This window comes from Myotis myotis, unplaced genomic scaffold (genome assembly GCF_014108235.1).
Source record: "Myotis myotis isolate mMyoMyo1 unplaced genomic scaffold, mMyoMyo1.p scaffold_m19_p_2, whole genome shotgun sequence".
Classification (NCBI taxonomy): Eukaryota; Metazoa; Chordata; class Mammalia; order Chiroptera; family Vespertilionidae; genus Myotis; species Myotis myotis.
Genome location: NW_023416324.1, coordinates 1,894,050 through 1,913,828, shown reverse-complemented (window position 1 = coordinate 1,913,828; position 19,779 = coordinate 1,894,050). Strand labels below are relative to the sequence as shown.

General features: G+C 53.5%; 1 protein-coding gene across 6 annotated transcripts in view; it reads left to right on the top strand.

Annotated features, from left to right (window-relative positions):
* Nucleotides 1-19,779, top strand: part of DNAJC11 (DnaJ heat shock protein family (Hsp40) member C11) — a 46,869-nt gene that overhangs the window by 20,241 nt on the left and 6,849 nt on the right. For 5 of the 6 annotated variants that reach the window (XR_004974080.1, XR_004974081.1, XR_004974082.1 and 2 more), the window contains exons 2-10: nt 175-304; nt 2,512-2,585; nt 5,161-5,262; nt 12,425-12,553; nt 13,584-13,706; nt 14,600-14,673; nt 17,801-17,990; nt 18,551-18,636; nt 18,908-19,024. Coding sequence is in view for 2 of the 6 variants with exons in the window: in XM_036350069.1 (XP_036205962.1) it covers nt 175-304; nt 2,512-2,585; nt 5,161-5,262; nt 12,425-12,553; nt 13,584-13,706; nt 14,600-14,673; nt 17,801-17,990; nt 18,551-18,636; nt 18,908-19,024 (1,025 nt within the window). In the remaining 4 variants the exon portion in view is untranslated. The remainder of the gene's footprint in view (nt 1-174; nt 305-2,511; nt 2,586-5,160; nt 5,263-12,424; nt 12,554-13,583; nt 13,707-14,599; nt 14,674-17,800; nt 17,991-18,550; nt 18,637-18,907; nt 19,025-19,779) is intronic. The other variant, XR_004974083.1, reaches the window with a different exon arrangement.

Below are 19,779 nucleotides of genomic sequence, written 5' to 3'. Positions count from 1 at the left end.
CCCAGCGAAACGTAGTTGCTCTTCATGTGCATAATTGATCACTTTATTAACCGGGGGGGGGGGGGGGGGGGTGTGAGAAGGCTTATGGAGTAATAAAGCATCCCTGCATTGCGTCCCGCGGGGCTGCAGGTGCTGCTCTGAGCGGTGGGTGCGCTAACGGGGCCTCTCTCCTAGGCCGCCTCGGAAGAGCTGAAAGCTGCCTACCGCAGGCTGTGCATGCTGTACCACCCCGACAAGCACAGAGACCCCGAGCTCAAGTCGCAGGCCGAGCGGCTGTTTAACCTCGTCCACCAGGCTTATGAAGGTCAGTGCCGTCGATTTTTAAGAGACTTGATGTGTAGAGGATCGCAAACGAGAGTCCTTGGAGGGCTGTAGGAGAGGCGGTGAGTCCGGGCCTTTCCACTGACAGGGTCTTTGGAAAGAGCAGGATTTTCTTTGGAAATCAATGTGTCGGTGTCAGTAGGAGGCGGGCGCTCAGGGAAGGCCACCGAGGGGAGCGAGTTGCAGGGAAACTCAATTTTCAGATCGTCGACTAGTTAGTTCCTCCGGAAGGGAACTCTTGGAGAGGAAAGGCTGATGGTTAAGACAAGCTTTCTGCTGTCTTTTAAGAGACAGTACGAGAACATTTTTTTCATCTGAAAGTGAATTTATTGACTCCGGGGCATTCAGTTAAGGAAAGGTTCTAACAGAAGAAAGAAAATGATATTAAGAAGGCTAACAGGCAATAGAACTAAGTAATTGAGACTTTTATACTTGCACCTTATAGATTTCAGAAAGAACATTTTGTGACATACTTGTTTATAAAATATTAAAGTCATTAATAGTTACAGTTTCTGTTTGCGATGATGAAATGGTGATGGTTATACAACAAAGTGAATGTACTTCATGCCACTGACCTGTGCACTTAAAAATTATTAAAAGGATCAATTTTATGTTATGTATATTTTTTTAAAATAATTTTATTGATTTTTTACAGAGAGGAAGGGAGAGGGATAGAGAGTTAGAAACATCGATGGGAGAGAAACATCGATCAGCTGCCTCCTGCACACACCCTACTGGGGATGTGCCCGCAACCAAGGTACATGCCCCTGACCGGAATCGAACCTGGGACCTTTCAGTCCCCAGGCCGACACTCTATCCACTGAGCCAAACCAGCTAGAGCTGTTATGTATATTTTACCGCCATTTTAAAGGTACAAATTTATAAAATGTTAAATCACTTTTAGGATGTATATCAAGTAGAATAAGTTGTTTATTCCAGAGCCATTTGGTGATTTGCTCTTTAATTAGGTTAAAAATTAGATAATGTGTTTCCTTATAAAATAAAGGCTTCTTATTATAGACATAAGACATAAGCTGTACTTCACTTTATAGTTTTACCAAAAAGTTAGGTTTTAATGACTGAACCCGGGGCCATGGCTGATGATACATGTGAGTTGGCATCGTGTCTTTACCGAATTCACTCTAATCAGGCCACTCTGGGGGCCTGACCACAGGCCTGGGCCTTCTCTAGCAGCGGTCGCCAACTGATGGTCCGAGGACCACTGGTATCCGTGAGGCCCGAAAGGTTGGCGACCGCTGCTCTCTAGGGTGCTGTGGTCTGCATGGCTGTGCTCATTTCCTGTTGTCTGAATTCCCCGCATAACCGGGACAGGCTTCTGGAGATTGGGGAAGAGTTAGGAAAGCCATCCCTGTGCGGGCGAAAATGCTGCGGCGGCAGCCCTGGCCCGCGCTCAGCCTGGAGGCAGACCATGTAGGACACTGACTGGACAGCCCTCGTTCAATCCCAGGGATTAACCCCAGAGGCCGGCGCGCGTTTCCCCGAGGTCAGCACTTCCCTCCGCCCAGCGGGTTTGAACACGGACAGCATCGTTTCCATCGTTTTTAAATTAGGCCTAAGATTATATGGGCGTCTCGCGGGAGCAGATGCCAGGGTCTCGACAGGAGCTGGCAGAGCAGAGCAGGAGCGCACGCTGAGCTTCCTGGGTTCCCACTTGGTGTGACTCTCCCGCCAGGAGCCCTCAGCGGATGTGGCCGGCGTCAGTCAGAGAGGCCGGCGTGTGGTCTTTCCAAATGACTTGGCGATAACGCGGAGAGGCGGGAAGAGGGACAGGAGTAGGTCAGACATGTCCGGGGTCAGAACCTGTCCCTAACCTCACGTCCCGCCTCTTCAGAAAGTGCCATTCGCGCTTTCAGGCCAAGGCACTTTACAGGCTGTGCGCACAGACTTACTGACTCTTAAAAACACTGTCCTTCAGTGACACCAGGTGCCCCTCTCAGTTCAGAGGGGCTCATTCGCGGCCACCGTTAAACACGGCCGAGGTTAGAAAGAAAAATAAATAAGCAAACGCAGTCAAGGCTGGCTCTGAGAGCAAGGAGGAGAAGGACGCAAAGGGAAGGAGAGGTCTGTCTCTAGGAGAGCGTGGGGCAGGGTGGGACCTGCCGGGATGCTGCTGTCAGGACAGGAAGGCGAGTCCTGTGCTTTTTCAACATGTGCGGTTTCTGTTTGCAGTGCTTAGCGACCCGCAGACCCGGGCCATCTATGACATCTATGGGAAGAGAGGCCTGGAGATGGAAGGATGGGAGGTAAGAGCGAGCGTGTCTGCTGCCCAGAAAAGGTCACAAACACCTGCAAACAGCCACCCCCAGCCCACCCTGGAGGAAGGAACTGGCAGCCATCACCAGGCGCCCAGGCCAGCAGCTCCTGCACAGCCCTGTTCTGCTCTGGCCTCTGGGCCTGCGCCTCCAGTCTTCTCATTCTATTTGTCTCTTCCTGTGTTTGTAATCCTATGGGCATATTCATGGGGTCTGTGCTACTGGCTGATCAGATTGTCTAATCTCATTCTCAATACTAGCGTCCTGCTGCCCAGAATATCCCTATGAATATCCAGGTGGAGGAGCCGGCGCCTGGGCCCCGGGGAGCAAGCGCTTCCTGTCCAGACCCTCCTTGTCCTTAATGAGGCACAGGTCCGCACTGACAGGGGTCCCAGCACATGTGGACACAGCCACAGGCCACTGAACGGGGTGTAGAGGCATGAGCCACTTGTGACGGACTTGAAGCCATTCTTTCTCGGTCTTTCTGGATCTTCAAGGTGAAATGGAATGGCTGATGACATTTCCCTGAAGTGCCTTTATTTTTCTTTTCTTTTGATGAAGGAGAGGCCGACAGATTGAGAAGATAGTGCACACTTTGCAAAACTGTACCTCCCCCTTTTTTTTTTTTAAATATATTTTATTGATTTTTTACAGAGAGGAAGGGAGAGGAATAGAGAGTTAGAAACATCGATGGGAGAGAAACATCGATCAGCTGCCTCTTGCACACTCCCTACTGGGGATGTGCCCGAAACCAAGGTACATGCCCTTGACCGGAATCGAACCTGCAACCTTTCAGTCTGCAGGCCGACGCTCTATCCACTGAGCCAAACCAGGTAGGGCTGTACCTCGCTTTTTGTCCCAGACAGGGTAACTCTGGGGACAGAAACGTGCCATGAATGGGTGCACGTGCCCGTGGCTTGTGAAAACTAGCAGGTGGGCATGTGCTCAGGTAAATACACCGAGCAGCCGCTGGCCGCCATTGAGGACTTGCAGCTCGCTCTCAGATGGATGTCACAGTGTTTTTATTCTAACACTGCCTTCGAAAGAAGCACCTTCCCGCCCTAGCCGGTTTGGCTCAATGGATAGAGCGTCAGCCTGCGAACTGGAGGGTCCAGGGTTCGATTCCGATCAAGGGCACATGCCCGGGTTGCAGGCTCAGTCGCTGGTAGGGGGTGTGCAAGAGGCAGCCAAGCAATGATTCTCTCTCATCATTGATGTTTCTATCTCTCCTTCTTCCTCCCTCTCTCTCTAAAAATCAATAAAAATAAATTTTTTTAAAAAAGAACCACCTTTCCCCCTTTTTAGTAATTAGTGGTTCAGCTAGGGCTATCAGAGAAAATGTTGGTTTTAGGATTTTCCCCAGGCACTTCCTGAAAGCAGAAGTGAATGAACTTCCTGGAAGTGTTTTGGGTTAGGCCAGTTTTTGTATTTATTTTCCTATATTGCTGAATAGTAAAATCAAGTTGCACAAAAATCCGTAATGTGGCCCCATGATGTTAAAATATGTACACATACATGCACGTGCCTAGAAGATTTGTAGGAAGACACACAAAGCACGAAGTGTTAGCTTGTGAGAGAGGGAGAGTGATGTATCCTTCTGTACTGCTTTGATTTTTTTTTTTTTTTGCTATAAACATGTATTTCTTAAAATAATTTTTAAACTTACGATTTCTAAGATGGCTTTTTCTCACATCACCCACCTTTTGGATGTTCTTTCAGTGGCCTCTCACCACGTCCCTGCGTCTCCCGCTGATACAGGGAATGTGCTGGCTGGTCTTTTCCCTCTCGTCCGTCTAATGCCTCACTCCTGTCTGCTCTGCACTCTAGTGTATCTCACAGGCTGTAGAACTTGGGGCCCTTAGCACGTGGTGCGTTTCCTCTCTCACAGATGTGACTGAGGCCCCCGGGGCCTCTCCCTGCCCCCCTCATCTCAGCCGGATCGTCTCCCGTCATGAGGAGCTAAGAGTGGCCAGGGTGAGCGGCCTGATTGTCTCAGAGGTTTGACGTCGTGTGCACCCCTGGGTGGTGATGCTCCCGTGGCCTGCTCTTTATTACCGAAGTATTGCTTACACCAAAGCGTAACTGATGCTACAGTCTGAGGTTCACGTCACATTGTAGGGGGAAGAGTCCCATAATTCATAAAGCACCCAGACCTGGGCTTGGGGTTCCTCGATCTGAGAAGCTCGAGGCATCTCTGGTGACAGCCCCGCACACGGGAGCGGTGGCAGTGCCATGTGGACACTGGGCCTTCATCTTGATGTTTAACATGTGTTATCCGGAACTCATTAGGGAATTTAAACTGAGACGTAAGGTGGTGTTTTCTTTATAAGATTCCTGCAGCCTCAGAGACAAGTTACTAAAATGACGGGACCATGACCTTGGTCATGACCAGGGCGCAGAGCTGCGAGGCTGTGCAGGTGAGCCTCGCCATCTGCTGTAAAACTCACCCGGTTTCGTTGACGTCTCCGAAGTCCTCGACTAGGGATGCACAGCAGCTTAACGCCGTGAGCTCTGGCTGTTTCCTCGCTTCCTGGGTCCCTGACTGCTCTCCCCTCAATTCCCCTAGGTTGTGGAAAGGAGGAGAACGCCCGCCGAAATCAGAGAAGAATTTGAGCGACTGCAGAGAGAGCGGGAAGAGAGGAGGCTGCAGCAGCGAACCAACCCCAAGGTGAGCCGCCCCGCCCGGGTGTGGAAGGTCAGCATCGTTAGGTGCTGGTGGTGTGAAAAGGAGGACCGTGCAGAACAACGTGTGGGGGAGGGCAAAACCACTCCCCTGCGTCTCCCGGAAGCCAAGGAGACTCCGAGCAGAAACACAGCTCGCTCTCTGCGACGTCTGTCTGGCCGTCCTGCCGAAGCCTTGACTGGAAACCAGTTAGAGGCCGGTGTCGGGAAGGGGAGCATGAAGCGCACTGAGCAACAGGCTCCTGTGCCAATCAGGACTCGGAGAGCCGGGCGATGCGGAGGGGCTGGGCCGGTTCCCAGCTGCACCCAGCAGGGGCCCGTGCTCATCACCCAGGACAGCGGGGCCGTGTCACCAGTCCCCAGGCTGCTCTTCAGTGATGAGGTGACCCTCTTTAACTCGATCAGGTCCCTGGCAGAGCTTATGTCATGTAGTCAGTGACTCCCGAGTCTGGGTTACATGTCAGGCCACATATGCAGTCTTTTTCCTTTGATTTGTTGGGCAAGCAAATGGTTCCGAGTGCGTGCCCCAGCCCTGTGACTAGTGGCTACTCGCCTGTGGCCCGATGATTCTGTCCCGCTGTTTAGCCAGCGGACTCCGCAGCCGGGCTCCGTCAGTGTGGCTGGGGCGGCCTCCAGGCAGCCTGACATCTGTGGCAAAGAGCAGGTGCGAGCTCACAGCTGGGGAGCACGGTGATGTGAGCTTTTGGTCAAATACGTTCTAGAACAGCCGTGGGCAAACTACGGCCCGTTTGAAATGAATAAAACAAAACAAAAAAAAGACCGTACCCTTTTATGGAATGATGTTTACTTTGAATTTATATTAGTTCACACAAACACTCCATCCATGCTTTTGTTCCGGCCCTCCGGTCCAGTTTAAGAACCCATTGTGGCCCTCGAGTCAAAAAGTTTGCCCACCCCTGCTCTAGAAGGTGGAAGGCCCGGCAGCATTGAAAGGACTGAAGGTTTAGAAACCTCCGTCTATTTGCGCCCCGCCTTTCAGAGCGCAGAGCACATGCCAGCCCTCTCCTTCCACCCTTCCCTCAGCTATGGCTTCGGTAGCGCACTGTTGGCTCCGGGCGGATGGCGTCGCCGCTGCATCAGCTCCGGGCGTGCGAGGTCGTCAGGAGGCCGAACACCTCGGTGGTGCCCTGAGCTGGCGGTCCCTTGGGCTCTCCCAGCTGGTGCTGGGCAGGCGGAGGCGAGGGTGGAGGGCATGGGAGGGAGCCTGGCCGGAGCGGGCTGTGGCGCTGGTGTCTGCTGTTCTGGCTGGAGTTTTGCAGCATTTGGAGCAGGGAAGGGGGAAAGAACGTCCCAATAGCCTGAGCCTGTCCCGTGATGAAATCGGCCATCTGGGTGTGCACAGTGATGGCCGCTGGGATCTGTGGAAATGTGCCTCCGGGCCCTGCTCTGTGGAATGGGGGTGCAGCTGTGACCATTCCACCAGCAGGCCAGCGAGGGGAAAACCCCGGCACTTTGTCCTGCCTGGAGCTGCTGCCAAGTCCGTAGGACGTCTTCTAACCACAGCTCTGAGCGATGACCAGACGCTGGCTCCACAGTGTTTTGAGGAGGGTTTCAAACTGGACCTTTGGTCCCATTTCTGAGTGTTCTGCTTTTCAAGATGAGCAGAAAGGTTAAGAACATTCTTACCCTGAGAAGAAAGGGGTGATCTCTCTTAAGGAGACCATACGGAGGAGGACCCCTTCAGGCTCAGCACTGGCCTCCCCGCTCCCCCCCCGCTCACCCCCAGGAAGGATCACAGCTCGTGGGGATCGGCAGATGAGACAGCATTCGTGAGCTGCCATCTGGAACCGGATGGGTGTTTCTCTCCATTTTCGTCAACAGGAGGCCGTTGGCAGGGGTTTTCAGTAGGATGTGCATGCCAGGAACGGGGGCATCGTAGGTCAGAAGCTCTGATCTGAAACTGATGGGCCCAGACAGAGCACTGAACCGTGTGTGGTTTCCTCACTCATGAAAGGAGCATATCTGCCCTGACTAGCACACCAGGTTGTTAAATGGTTGAGGAAATAGAAGTAGATACTGAATTAGTAGAGCAAGGCGAGCTGCCACATAAACGCAGAGGGTGCTGGGCCCCAGTGAGGCTAGGGGCTGGGTTTTGTTTTAGTGTTTCGTGCAACACTGCAGGGGGAGCACCTGGCTGGTCAGGCGGTTCCCTGGCCTGGGGTACTGGGTGTGGGTGGGGTCGTGGATAGCACTGTGGGACAGGAATGAGTGGAACCCCAGCTCCAGTGTGTGGAAAACGCACACCTACGCTGGAGGCAGTGAGGTAGAGCTTCTGGATTGGGGGTCCGATCCCGTCCTCCGGCCTTCGCTCAGTTTCCATGTGAAAGGGGGGTTTGCCACGAGGCCCACTGCTTGGGGTCACAAGTCCTTAGTTTGATTGCCTCTAACCTCTGCCATTGCTGTGGGAATAAATTCCTCTGTATTCCCAGCAGGGACGGGGTCCAGGGTCTCCTGGGCCGTCCACAACTGATGGGAGCACCCGCCACCTCCCTCCGTCTCTGAGGTCTGTTTTGTTGGCGCACTCCGTCCCATCCCCTGCCTTTGAGAGACTAAGATCATCCAGTGGGTGGCTCAGTGCCATCCTCATTCGTCTTGGTTATTTCAGTTCCTTCTTTGGCAGCACCCACAAGTCTTGTCTCCGGGGACAGCAGCCTCTGTGAGGGTCTTTGAAGACAGACCTGCCTTCCCGTGAACTGCCCGGAGCCCCCGTGATGCTGAGCCTGCGGGAGGACTCTGGGGAGCTTGATAGTGTGTCTCTGAGGGTAGAGCTGCTTTCTTTGTTGACCCTGTTGCGTAACAGTTTCATGGAGATTGTCCCAGTGTTTCCTGGACCGTTCCATTATCCTCTCTGATTTTAAAAGGCCATCTTCTCAATGGTTCCTATAATAGCTTAGAAACAGTTCAGCTCTATCAGAGAAAAAATTAAATCATGTATCAAGGAAGACATAGAACCATAAAAACACTTTTAAACCCCAAAATGTTTTCATAAAGATAGATGAGTACATTACTCAGTTATTTTGAAAGGATTTTTTAAAGGTTTGTTTTGGTTGCCATGGCTAATGATTATAGCCATCGGAATGGCCTGTGCTTATGAGCAGCTTGCTCGGTGGAAGGATCCTGGTGCCATAAACCGACTCGGCTTCCGCAGGACCATCAGCGGAGGAGAAGCAGGCCGGACCCATCTGCTCGCCGTGCGCGGTGCAGGAGGGCCGTTTGCCGTACGCAGCGCTGGGCTGCGGCTGCAAGGGAAGAGACTGGGAAGCTGTCATACAAGGAAAGGGACCGCGCGTGGCTAGTGCTGTGACAGGGGGTGGAGCCTCTGGGGATGGAAAAGGTGCTCAGACAGAGGGAGGTGGGGCCGCCGGAGGGTATGGCTGGGACCCAGTGGTTCTGAGAAACCTGTGAAGTTTGAGTTTGGGCCTCCATGACATTGGGGAACGCAGGTTCTGCTTGGATCTCAGAATGAGTCGAGCCGGTGTCACGGGAGGCGCCACGGGTTCGTTCATCTGCTGTAATAAAGTAAGCGAGCGGCACGTCGCCTCTTAGCGGAATTGCCTCTCGGGGTGGGATTTTCAATCAGTAAATTGCTGCTATTGAGATTGCATTTGACAGAAATTTCTCACATGATCCTTATGGCCACGTAACAGAACATAAACGTGGAGATGGTTCAGAATGGACACTCCTGGCTGAAGAACAAGCGACTCGACTCAGCGAGGGCTGACTCAGGCGTCATTTCCAGCCCGCTCAGGCCCCTTGTCCTGGGCAAGGGCTCGAACTGGGCGGCCTCCCCTGTGCCTGGCTGGGGCTTCCTCGCAGCCTGGCAGGCCCAGGGCACGCGGGTGTTCCGTGTGGGCCCGAGGCCCCCATGGAGTCTGCCATCACCTCCACTGACTTCTGTTGGGCCAAAGCAAGGCCTGGCCAGTGCAGAGCTGAGGCGAGGGCCCTGCCAGCGGGCACCGGGGGACCCTGGCAAGGCTGCTTCGGTTCCGCTTCCACACTCACAGCTGTTTTCTGAGGAAGGGACACGGAAAGCCTTTTCTCCTTTCATAACGTCGCCTGCCACCTTCATAAAAGTTGTGTTTCTATTTAAATCTCACGTTTCTGACATTTAATTGACTCTTCTCTGTACATCACAGTATTAATTGAGAAAATAGTGTCTTAATTCTAAATTTCTCCGTTCAGAACTTATAAATACTTTGGCCCACGCACTTTCCCGGGCATTGTCTTTTTGCCCCCACTCGGAGTATTTTTCTCTGACGGGTCTCATAAATTGTCTGTGATCTTGATGCCTCATCGAACTTAGATGGCACAGAACTGTAGGCTTTTCAATCTTGTTCCATTCCAAGACAGAATATAAATTTAACTAATTAAAAATGACAGCTTCTCCAAAAGATTCTCACCAAAAGTTAAAATATTCCCTAATGCCACTGTGGAATTTCACAACGAAATCAATTGCTGGAGCTCTGATCATGTTATTTGTTTGGGTTTTCCCTCAAGAGATGAATTTCAGGATATTCTCAGCGACAGGCCTTATGTTCAGTGATTGCAGTTTCTTCTTTTTTTTCAGATATTTTTATTGATTTCATAGAGAAAGGGAGAAGGGAGAAAGATAGAAACATCAATGATGAGAATCATTGATTGGCTAACTCCTGCACGCCCCCTACTGGGGGTCGAGCCCACAACTTCGGCATGTGTCCTTTACCGGAATCAAACGCAGGACCCTTCAGTCCGCAGGCCTTCGTTCTGTCCACTGAACTAAACCAGCTAGGGCAGTGATTGCCGTTCCTTACACGTTTATATTTTTATTTTTTAAATATTTTCATTGATTTCAGAGAGGAAGAAAGAGAGATAGATAGAAACATCAATGATGAGAATTGTTGGTCGGCTGCCTCCTGCATGCCCGCCCCCCACTGGGGACCAAGCCTGCAACCCCGTCACGTGCCCTTGACTGGAATCAAACCTGGGACCCTTCAGTCCGCAGGCCGACACTCTATCCACTGAGCTAAACCAGGTAGGGCTCCTTACGTGTTTTTAAAGCTGCGGGTTTATAGTGCTTGATTTTAAAAGGGCCTCTACAAGGACTCAGACGTGCCTACTACAGCCTGTAGTGCCAGACTGCAGGTCTTTTGTATTCGGAATCAGCCTCACGAAAGATGACTCTGTCGCTCTGAACCTACAGAAACGCTCATGCAGTGTGACACTCGCAGCTGATTTCCAGAGGGGGCCCTCGCAGCTGGCTCCGACAGGCGGCCACCGTCACACTGTGGCTAATTCCAAGGACGCCCTGCTCCTTGGGCTCCTTGCTTTAGTGAGAACGTTTTACCGTGATGCTGTATCTGAGTCCGACCACAAAAATAGGTCTACATTCAGCGTGGGGCCTTTAGACCAAGCTTATAGGAGCGCGTCACCCTCGATAAGTCCAGTGATAACGAAGGCTGATAACTCGACTGGTTGTCTGTTTGAAGCATCTGATGGAGCTTGGACATCACATGCAGCCGTGGGGTCTCCTGCTAGAACCAGCACAGGAAGAGCAGGTTCGCGCTGGCCAGTGTTGCCCAGTGGGTAGAGCGTCAGCCTGTGGACCGAAGGGCCCCAGGTTCAATTCCGGTCAAGGGCACATGCCTGGGTTACAGGCTCAGTCCAACGTGCAGGAGGCAGCCAATCAATGATTCCCTCTCATCACTGATGTTTCTATCTCTTCCTCTCCCTTCCTCTCTGAAATCAATAAAAATATATTTTTTTTAAAAAGCGGTGGCTTCATCTTTCATTCCTACGTCAAACTTTAGGGGGGAAAGTGAGTGCAGTTAACGAGGAACGACCACGGGCTCTCCCTGAAGTCGTTGCACAGTTCCGTGAAGCATGCGTGCGTTCTTAAAGAGCAGCTGGCGAGATGGGGGAGCTGCCTGAGCAAGCCCACGCGGGCTCATGTGCCGTCAGCACTGTGGGTGGTCAGTGCTGGGAACAGCCAGCTTACCAAAGCTCAGTAGCTTTCTGGGAAAATGGAAATTTAGTACTTTTTTTTTAATCACCTGAAGACATGCTTACTAAATTTTAGAGAGAGAGAGAGAGACAGAAAAACATTGATCAGTTAGTTGTCTTCCCATACACACCCTGACCGTGGATCGAACCCGAAACCTAGGTATTGTGCCCTGACTGGGAATTGAACCTGCAGCCTTTTTTGGTGTATAGGATGATGCTCCAACCAACTGAGCCGCGCCGGCAAGGCATACTTTTTTTTTTTTTAACCTACAGTATGGCCCTAGCTGGTTTGGCTCAGTGGATAGAGTGTTGGCCCGAGGAATGAAGGGTCCTGGGTTCAATTCCAGTCAAGGACCTGTATCTCGGTTGCAGGCTCAATCCCTCGCCCTGGTTGGATGGCTCAGTGGTTGGATCATCATCAGTCAGCAAAATTTTAACTTAGTGCTTCTCGAGACTATGGTGTTCTGTTTCTCAAAACTTAATTCTCAAATTAATGTTCACAGGCAGAACAATTTTTCGTTTGTTCAAAATTTATTTTGTTTGCACTTCTTTACCTTGGAAGGTATTTTTATGTTTTTAAGTAGTTTTGTGATGTAAGAATATTTACAAGAAAGTCTTTAATCTGTGTAGCTAGTTTCTAGGTTGTTTTATTAAATCTGGAGGCAATCTGTTTAGAGCCATGCAGTGGGTCCTATTTGGTCCCTGGAAATCAAATTGGGTAGATTTTGTTTATTGATTGATTGATTTTAGATAGAAACATGGATTTGTTGTTCCACTTATGTATGCATTCATTGGTTGATTCTTTTTTTCTTTATTGATTAAGGTATTACCTATGTGTCCTTATCCCCTCACCTCCCTATCGATTGACTCTTGTATGTGTCCTGCCCGGGGATCGAACCCGCAGCCACATTGGGTGGATCTTAGTTCTTTCCCAACACTCGTCTTTGGATGCCCTTCACCTGCAGGCGACAGGCTTTCTGACTTGAAGTCGGTGGAGCTCCGCTGCTGCTTGCCCTGAGCTGTGACGTCCATGCTCCATGGCTCGTGGGGGCGGGTCCTGCTGGGACCCAGGGGCCGCCGCTGAAGGTAGTGCATTGTCTCCTTCCACGACGCCTCCCCTGTGCTGACTGCTCGCTTCTCTGCCCCAGGGGACCATCAGCGTCGGCATCGATGCCACTGACCTCTTCGATCGCTATGAGGAGGAGTACGAAGATGTGTCCGGCAGTGGCTTTCCGCAGATTGAAATTAACAAGATGCACATATCCCAGTCCATCGAGGTAAGCGCACAGGCGCCCTGAGTGCAGCGGCTGGGTTAGCGAGGGAGTCTTCCCGGGTTTTCTCACTTTATTTAGGGAAGGATTCAGTGAGCCCCTGAGAAAAGAGAGCTGTAGCCCCAGCCTGTGTGTGACTGCAGCCCCAGTGCCGGCAGAGGCTGGGGACCTGCAGGGGCCTCTCTTTGGTCTAAGGGCTCAGGGCGTTCAGTCAGGAAGTGGAATGGCCTGGAAACCAAGTCATAGTGGTTCTGGGGGTGAGCAGACCTCGTGGGCAGTTCCAGAGACCGGTCCACACTCTTCCGTGCTGAAAACAGTATTCAGCGGAGCCCTGGCGGCACTGAAATGTCGTCTGTCTGCCCACTGTTTGGATGTGGCAGTGCCAGGCCAGTCTACTGAGGGTACAGTGGGTCTCTGCTTCTCATCTCATTTGTTCTCAAGCACATCAGCCCAGAACCTGAAGGCCTAGCTCAGTCGGCAGGGCCACGGGAAGGCACAGAGCAGGCTGCTGCCGTGGCCACGCTGAAGGCCAGCACCGAGCTTGCTGCCTCCCTGGTTTGTTTTTTTTTTTTTTTTTTTAATTTAAATTTAAAAAAAAAAATATTTTATTGATTTTTTTACAGAGAGTAAGGGAGAGAGATAGATAGCTAGAAACATCGATGGGAGAGAAACATCGATCAGCTGCCTCCTGCACATCTCCCACTGGGGATGTGCCCGCAACCCAGGTACATGCCCTTGACCGGAATCGAACCTGGGACCTTTCAGTCCGCAGGCCGACGCTCTATCCACTGAGCCAACCGGCTTCGGCCTCCCTGGTTTTTTGACATTTGCCCATTACAGCTTTTACAAGCCATGACCTTGGGGGCCACATGCCGTTCAAATGGCGAAGAGGGGAGAAGGGAAGCCTCTGTCAGGGGTGTGGGGTCGCCTGCACTGGGCCTTGCTCTTATGAGGCGTTAGGCTAGTCCCTGGGCTGCTGCCCTGGGCACTCCCTGTTGCTTAGACTCCTCTGTCACCAGCACCTGTCATTTCCTAGGCACCCTTGACAGCGACGGACACAGCCATCCTCTCTGGAAGCCTCTCGACCCAGAATGGGAATGGAGGGGGTTCCATTAACTTCGCGCTCAGACGGGTCACCTCTGCGAAGGGATGGGGAGAGGTAAGCACGTCAGTTGGCGGGCCATGTCCGTCCCAAAGACTGACCTTTGAACATTTACACTAAAAGCTGACCCTCAGATGACCTAGGTTGGCCTTATCACTGTACAGGGTACCAGGTGTCAAACTTAACAAGGTAACTTCCCAAGAGAAAAATGTCTCCGACCTGAGAGGGAACCCCGACTGCCGAACAGCTCAGAGTCAGGCCAGAGCAGCAGATTTCCCGGAGACGCCCACTTCCAGAAAGCGAACCTCTGGAACTCGGTGGCTTTGTTCCCTTTAAGCAAAACCTGTAGGCTAGTTCGTTCCCCACACAGTCAGAAGGCAGTGCCTGGTCCACTGGTTGGCAGTCATTTAACAGCCAGCTCCACCGAGCAAATTGAATGACACCAAATTAACATTGAAGAGTTGCCTTGAAAGTCACCCGGTCTAGTAAATGAGGTAGCCAGGGCTGGCAGCTTCCAGGCTGTGAGTCAGAACCGCTCATGGGTTTAACGTCAGGCCCCTGAGAACCATCGCCAGTCACCCGAGACCTGTGGGTGGCGAAGCCGAGCGGAATGGAAATGCGGATGGCCCTGTGAGGGCGGGAGGACCCCACCGGACTGCACAGCAGGCGCTCTGCAGACGTGGGGGCCGGTCTCCCCTGCCTCCCTGAGCGGGGTGGGGGGGGGGGTCCCCCTGGAGGGAGGGGCTCCTTTCTGAAACATGCCTCAGTGGCAGGCATCTCCGTCTGGCAGAGGCCAGGACGGGACAGTGAGTCTGCAGCCCCTGCCTTGGGAGCCCTGCCGAGGCCCGTGCACGGCATCGGGTGGAGGAGTCACAGTGGTGCCAGCCTGAGACCTGGGCTGCTGCTGGAGATGAACCACCTCTAACGCTTCTCTTTCCTTTTCTGAACAGTTAGAATTTGGAGCTGGGGATCTGCAGGGGCCTCTCTTTGGTCTAAAGCTGTTCCGTAACCTCACGCCCAGATGGTAAATATACAGAGATTAACCCTCTTTGAGGCCTTTGTGGATTGGAGAACAGAGGCTATGTGATCTCTTTGTCAAGGTCATCTGGATTTGCCGGCTGCCCTGTGGGTCACTAGGAAGGCGCTGAGGCTGTGCGAGTAGGGTGCACAGAGCCCTGGTGGGCCTGCTCTGCCCGGTGGTCTGCAGTCCTCTGGGGCTGTGAGGACCCCGAGACTGGGGAGAGGTGCCTTCATAGGGACATTGGTTAGCGTCTGGCACCTTCATGAGCTCAGGCACCGTTTCTTTGTCCCAGAGAATGAGGGTAAAGCTCTGAAAGCAGCCCATGAGCAGTGGAGCTCGGGAGACGCCTGTCTGTGGAGCAAAGGCACCAGAGCTTTGAGCCCTGGGGCCCTGGCGTCACATTCTAAACTCCCTCCCTGTCCCTTCTGGAACAGCAGGGGTGTCCTCATCGCACTCACTCGGGGTACTGTGAGCTCAGATGAGGATGGAGGGGAAGGTAAACTAGCTCTTTCCTCGGGTGGTGACATGTAGCTCCAGGAGGCCTGGGATGGGAGCTTGCTCCAATGGGGTGGTGACGGCCACACTGCAGGAGAGACAGGCCCTGCCCTGTGGTCTGTAGTGAAAGTAGCTCCGCAGGTCCATCCCACACGGAGCGGAAGGGGAATGGGAGCTAGAGGACATCAGCCGGGACAGGAGAAGAGCACAGTGTGGGAAGATGGGCGTGGCCTGGGCAGAGAACACAGGGAGGGGCTCCAGGCTCCCGATATCCTATCAGTAGAACTCCTCTGGGACTTGGACCAGGGTCTGGGAAGGGACAGGATTCATACTTTTATTAACGTAAAAAAATCATTGAAACCTGTAAAGAATTTTTGTGAGTTTGTTTGAGCCAAACTGTCACCATATGCCGGGAAGCAGAACCTCAATGAATTGAGATAATGCTCCGGAGAATGGCGGGTTACAACCGTATTTATACATTGCAGTCAAAGGAGGGCCGTAGGTGGGTTTCATGAAATCCATTGGTGATAGACTAGAGAGGCGGGAGAAAGCAAAGTGGGGAAACCCTTGGGATTGGATAAAAAGTAAAATGATGGACACATGCTTAGGTGGGTGCAGGAACAATTAACATGATAATGAAGGAATTTGTGGCATTTGTCCTGGCGCCCAGCACATTAGGTTGTGCCCCAGGGGCTCCAGAAAAGGGGAAGTTACAAGCGACCCAGACATTTCAAGGGTGTGTTAAAAAAGACACATAGGCCCAGTTAAGGTAAAGGTTGACCTTGTCAGGGAAGATACCGGCCTAGGCTATAACTGCCCACCATCACTGCTTCTAGTTAAAGTTTTATTCAGACCATCCTTTGTGGTGACTGTAGGTCTCTGAGTTTGCAAAACTGCCATGCAGGCCCCCCCTGAGCTTGTCAGGTCAGCATGTGGCCCCTTCCGTCCACACTTTAACCAGAGCATCAGGTGAGCAGTGTCTATGTGCGTGTCTGCATGGCCCCGGCCTCGTCTGCCTAGGGTTGTCACCTCTGCCCCAACCCCCCATTTGAGCAAGCAGAGCAGGGCGTTCTGAAGATCGGACACATGAGACATTTGAAGAAAATCCATCGGCCATTTCGTCTAGTTGAGCCTCCAGATGTGCACAGAGTGGGCACCGGGGGCTGGGGCTGGCTTTGCAGGTGTGGAAACGCCAGCACAGCCTCCAGGTCAGCAGACCTGAAAGGAGATTCGTAACAAGGACACTGGGTCGTCAGTGTGCAGGGTCCGCTCTGAGGGCGCCCTCATCCCACCTCAGCCTCCCTGTGAGTCCAGATGAGTGATCAGAAGTCTGTTGTGTGCAATCGGCCCTAGAAAGGCAGCCATGTTCTGCGGAAGTTCTCGGTCTCACCCAGGGTCTGTCTGTCTCTAGAACATGCTGGATGAAGAGAAACAGGGTCTCGCTCTGTATATTTTGGTTCTTTTAAATGTCACTGTGTCACTCTGTCTTAAAGCCCAGGGGTGACTTTTCTCTCTCTTCCTGCTTACTCCCCGGTGTGACTAAAGCAGAAAACATAGCCTGTGGGTGTGACATGAGGATGAGCTAAATGCCAGGGGAGGTTTGTTTGGGCCTGAGGAGGGCAGAGTTCAGTCACGTGGCTGTGGGGAGCCATGGAAGTCTGAGAGGAGCGAGTGTGATCAGTTACCACATTTGTTATTTTAATGGCAAAAGGGACGCCTCAGAGCTTGGGAAGAAGAGAGACACTAAATTTAGGCAATCTAGTGCCTACGGCTGGCTGCGAAGGCACCCTGTTTGCTCCCCCTTTGAACACCTTCAGTCAAATGGTGTGAATGCCTTTGCTTCTGACATGAAATACCCCTTTTTAACCAGAAGGTGGGGCTGGCTCCCTGGGAATAAGCTGCAGAGGCCTTTCCTGGAATGGCGTGCTGTGCGGGGTGCTGGCCTGAGTCGCAGCCCGCACCACACTTTCATTGTGACACTGACGAGATGCCGCAGGAACTGGACTCCTGTGTGTGTCAGTCAGCCTGTGGGAAAGCTGCTTTCGTTATCCGTCGTGTAGCTGAAAAGTCACAGGACCTATGGAGGACACTGAGGGAGGGCTCCGGCACCAGCTCCCAAGTAGCTTCAGTCCGTGGGCAGCCGTCAGCATCCCGTGGGCAGGCTTTGCATGCCTGGACCCCCGGACATTCCGGCTGAACTTGTCTGGGTGGGCTCTGGACAGTGGTTCTCAAACTGCTGCAGTGAGTCACCTGCAGCTTTGAATGCTCCACCCAGAACACCTGGCAGGAGACTCGAGGTGAGGCTGGTGTGCGGCCTCCCAGGCGATTCTGACTTGCGTGGGCCTGGCTCCCTGGCTGGGAGCAGGCGTCAGTGCCTCTCTGGGGGCTGAAGTGGGAATGGGTGGGATGGTGGGTGTAAATCAGCAGGGCGACAGCGGGAAGATTCCACTGAGTTGCCCTTTGTCTCCCTCTTACGATAGAGGCTCAGCCTCCTGCTCTCCGTGCCGGGGGCTGGCCCGGGGTCATGGGCGTGCTGTGAGCAGGGTCTTAGCAGGGAGGAAGGGGCTGGGAACAGCTGAGAGCCGGCGTCATCCAGGACCTTTCTGTCTGTCCCTCCCCACCCCCCCACCCCTAGCTTTGTGACGACCAACTGTGCGCTGCAGTTTTCGTCCCGGGGGATCCGGCCTGGCCTCACCACTGTCCTGGCTCGGAACCTGGACAAAAACACCGTGGGCTACCTGCAGTGGCGGTGGGGCATCCAGTCGGCCATGAACACAAGCATCGTCCGGGACACCAAAACCAGCCACTTGACCGTGGCCCTGCAGGTGAGGCGCGTCCGCCCGCTCCCTCAGCCCCGCTCCCTCAGCGTGCCCCTGGCAGCCCTGCCCGAATCTGAGCAGGAATCTGAGCAGCCGGGGGAGCTCGGGGGCGGGTCCCGGTCACTCCCTCTCGGGGGCTGAAAGGCCGTTGTTCTCAGGTTCCCAGGGTAGCTGTGTCCAGTATCCTAAAGCGGGGGGGGGGGCACCCCGGCGGGGGGGCACCCCAGGTGGGCAGGTGACCCAGAGCAGAGCTGTGCACTCAGATGCCACTTCGGCTGGGCAGGGAGGTGAGACAGGCTGCCCCTCAGAGGCAACTCTCACCAGCTGCTGCCATGCAGGCTTGGTGCTAGACGCTGTTCTCATGAGACGGCAGGAAAGGGGGTTCATGTGAAATCTCCTTGTGTGAATATTGGCTCCAGGTACATTTTCCCGCCTCATGGGGCTGCCAGGGGGTGGCCCTGCCGGAGGGGCCTGCCCGCCCTGTGTGCCCAGCGGCCAGTCAAGGGTAGTGCCCTCCTGGCCACAGGTCCCAGCCACTGGCCATGTCTCTTTCCCTGTCTTCTCAGCTCGGAATCCCTCACTCCTTTGCCCTGATTAGCTATCAGCACAAATTCCAGGATGATGATCAGACTCGCGTGAAAGGCTCCCTGAAGTGAGTGCTGGCCCCTGACCCGGAGCCTGCCCACGGGGTCTGCAGCGGGAGCTGGTTGGGGAAGAGCCGCTCTGTCCACCTGTCACATGTGACATTCTCAAGCGCCTCCTACCGAGAGGCGGTGGGATTCACTCCTGTGGGGGCCCAGGGGTTGAACTGTGACGACCAACAGTGTCCTGGCCTGGTTCTGTCCGCGCCCTGTGGGTGGTGGCAGGGGGGCGGCGGGGGCGGGGTCCACCCCTGTTGTGATGACGCCAGTCTGCGCCCTCAGGGCAGGCTTCTTCGGGACGGTGGTGGAGTACGGGGCGGAGAGGAAGATCTCCAGGCACAGCGTGCTGGGGGCCGCTGTCAGCATCGGCGTCCCGCAGGGCGTTTCTCTCAAAGTCAAGTAAGTGGGACTCGGGTACCTGTGACCACAGGTCACCCGGCTTCTGTGCTCACTGGGCTTTCCCTACGTGAGGGATGGAACGGATTTCACTTGCTAATGTTCTCAAAGGAGCGGTTGCCTCTTCTGTCTTTGGTGTTGAAGCAGATGTCAGGGAGCCCATGAACTCCCCCTTCAGTTAGTGAGGCCCGGCTTCCACGCATCTGCGTCTCTTGCTGCCCCTGCCTCCCTGGCGGCCTGGACACCTGGCTGGGTGCCGGCTCCGGCCCCCCTCACCGACACCACACGCGCCTCCAGCGTCCTCGGCAGCACAGGCAGCGGCGGTTGTCGCTCTGCACCGGTCCTTCCTGCCCCTCTGCTGCCTCTGGCTTTACCTGGCCAGTCGCTTCTGATCACATAGCCCGAGAAATGGCGCCTCGCGCTGCCCTCCTGTGTGTGAGTGACTGGGAACCCTGATCGGCCTTCGCACAGACACGGGTTGTTACAGTGTCAGGCCGCGGAGGCCGCCCTTCTGCGTAAGCCCCGGCACTGCCTCCGTGGGGGCAAAGCCAGCGTCCTGGGCCCCGGCGACCTCCCGTCTGGCTAATAATAAGTACTTCACTTTTCAAAGAACCAGATTGTGGCTTTGCTCATTTTCTCTACTGTTGACCTGTTTTCTGATTCACTGATTTCTGATTTTATTTCCTTTCTACTTATTTTGGTTTGATTGGCTCTTTTTTTTCCATCTTTTTAAGGTCAAGCCTTAGATTATTAATTTC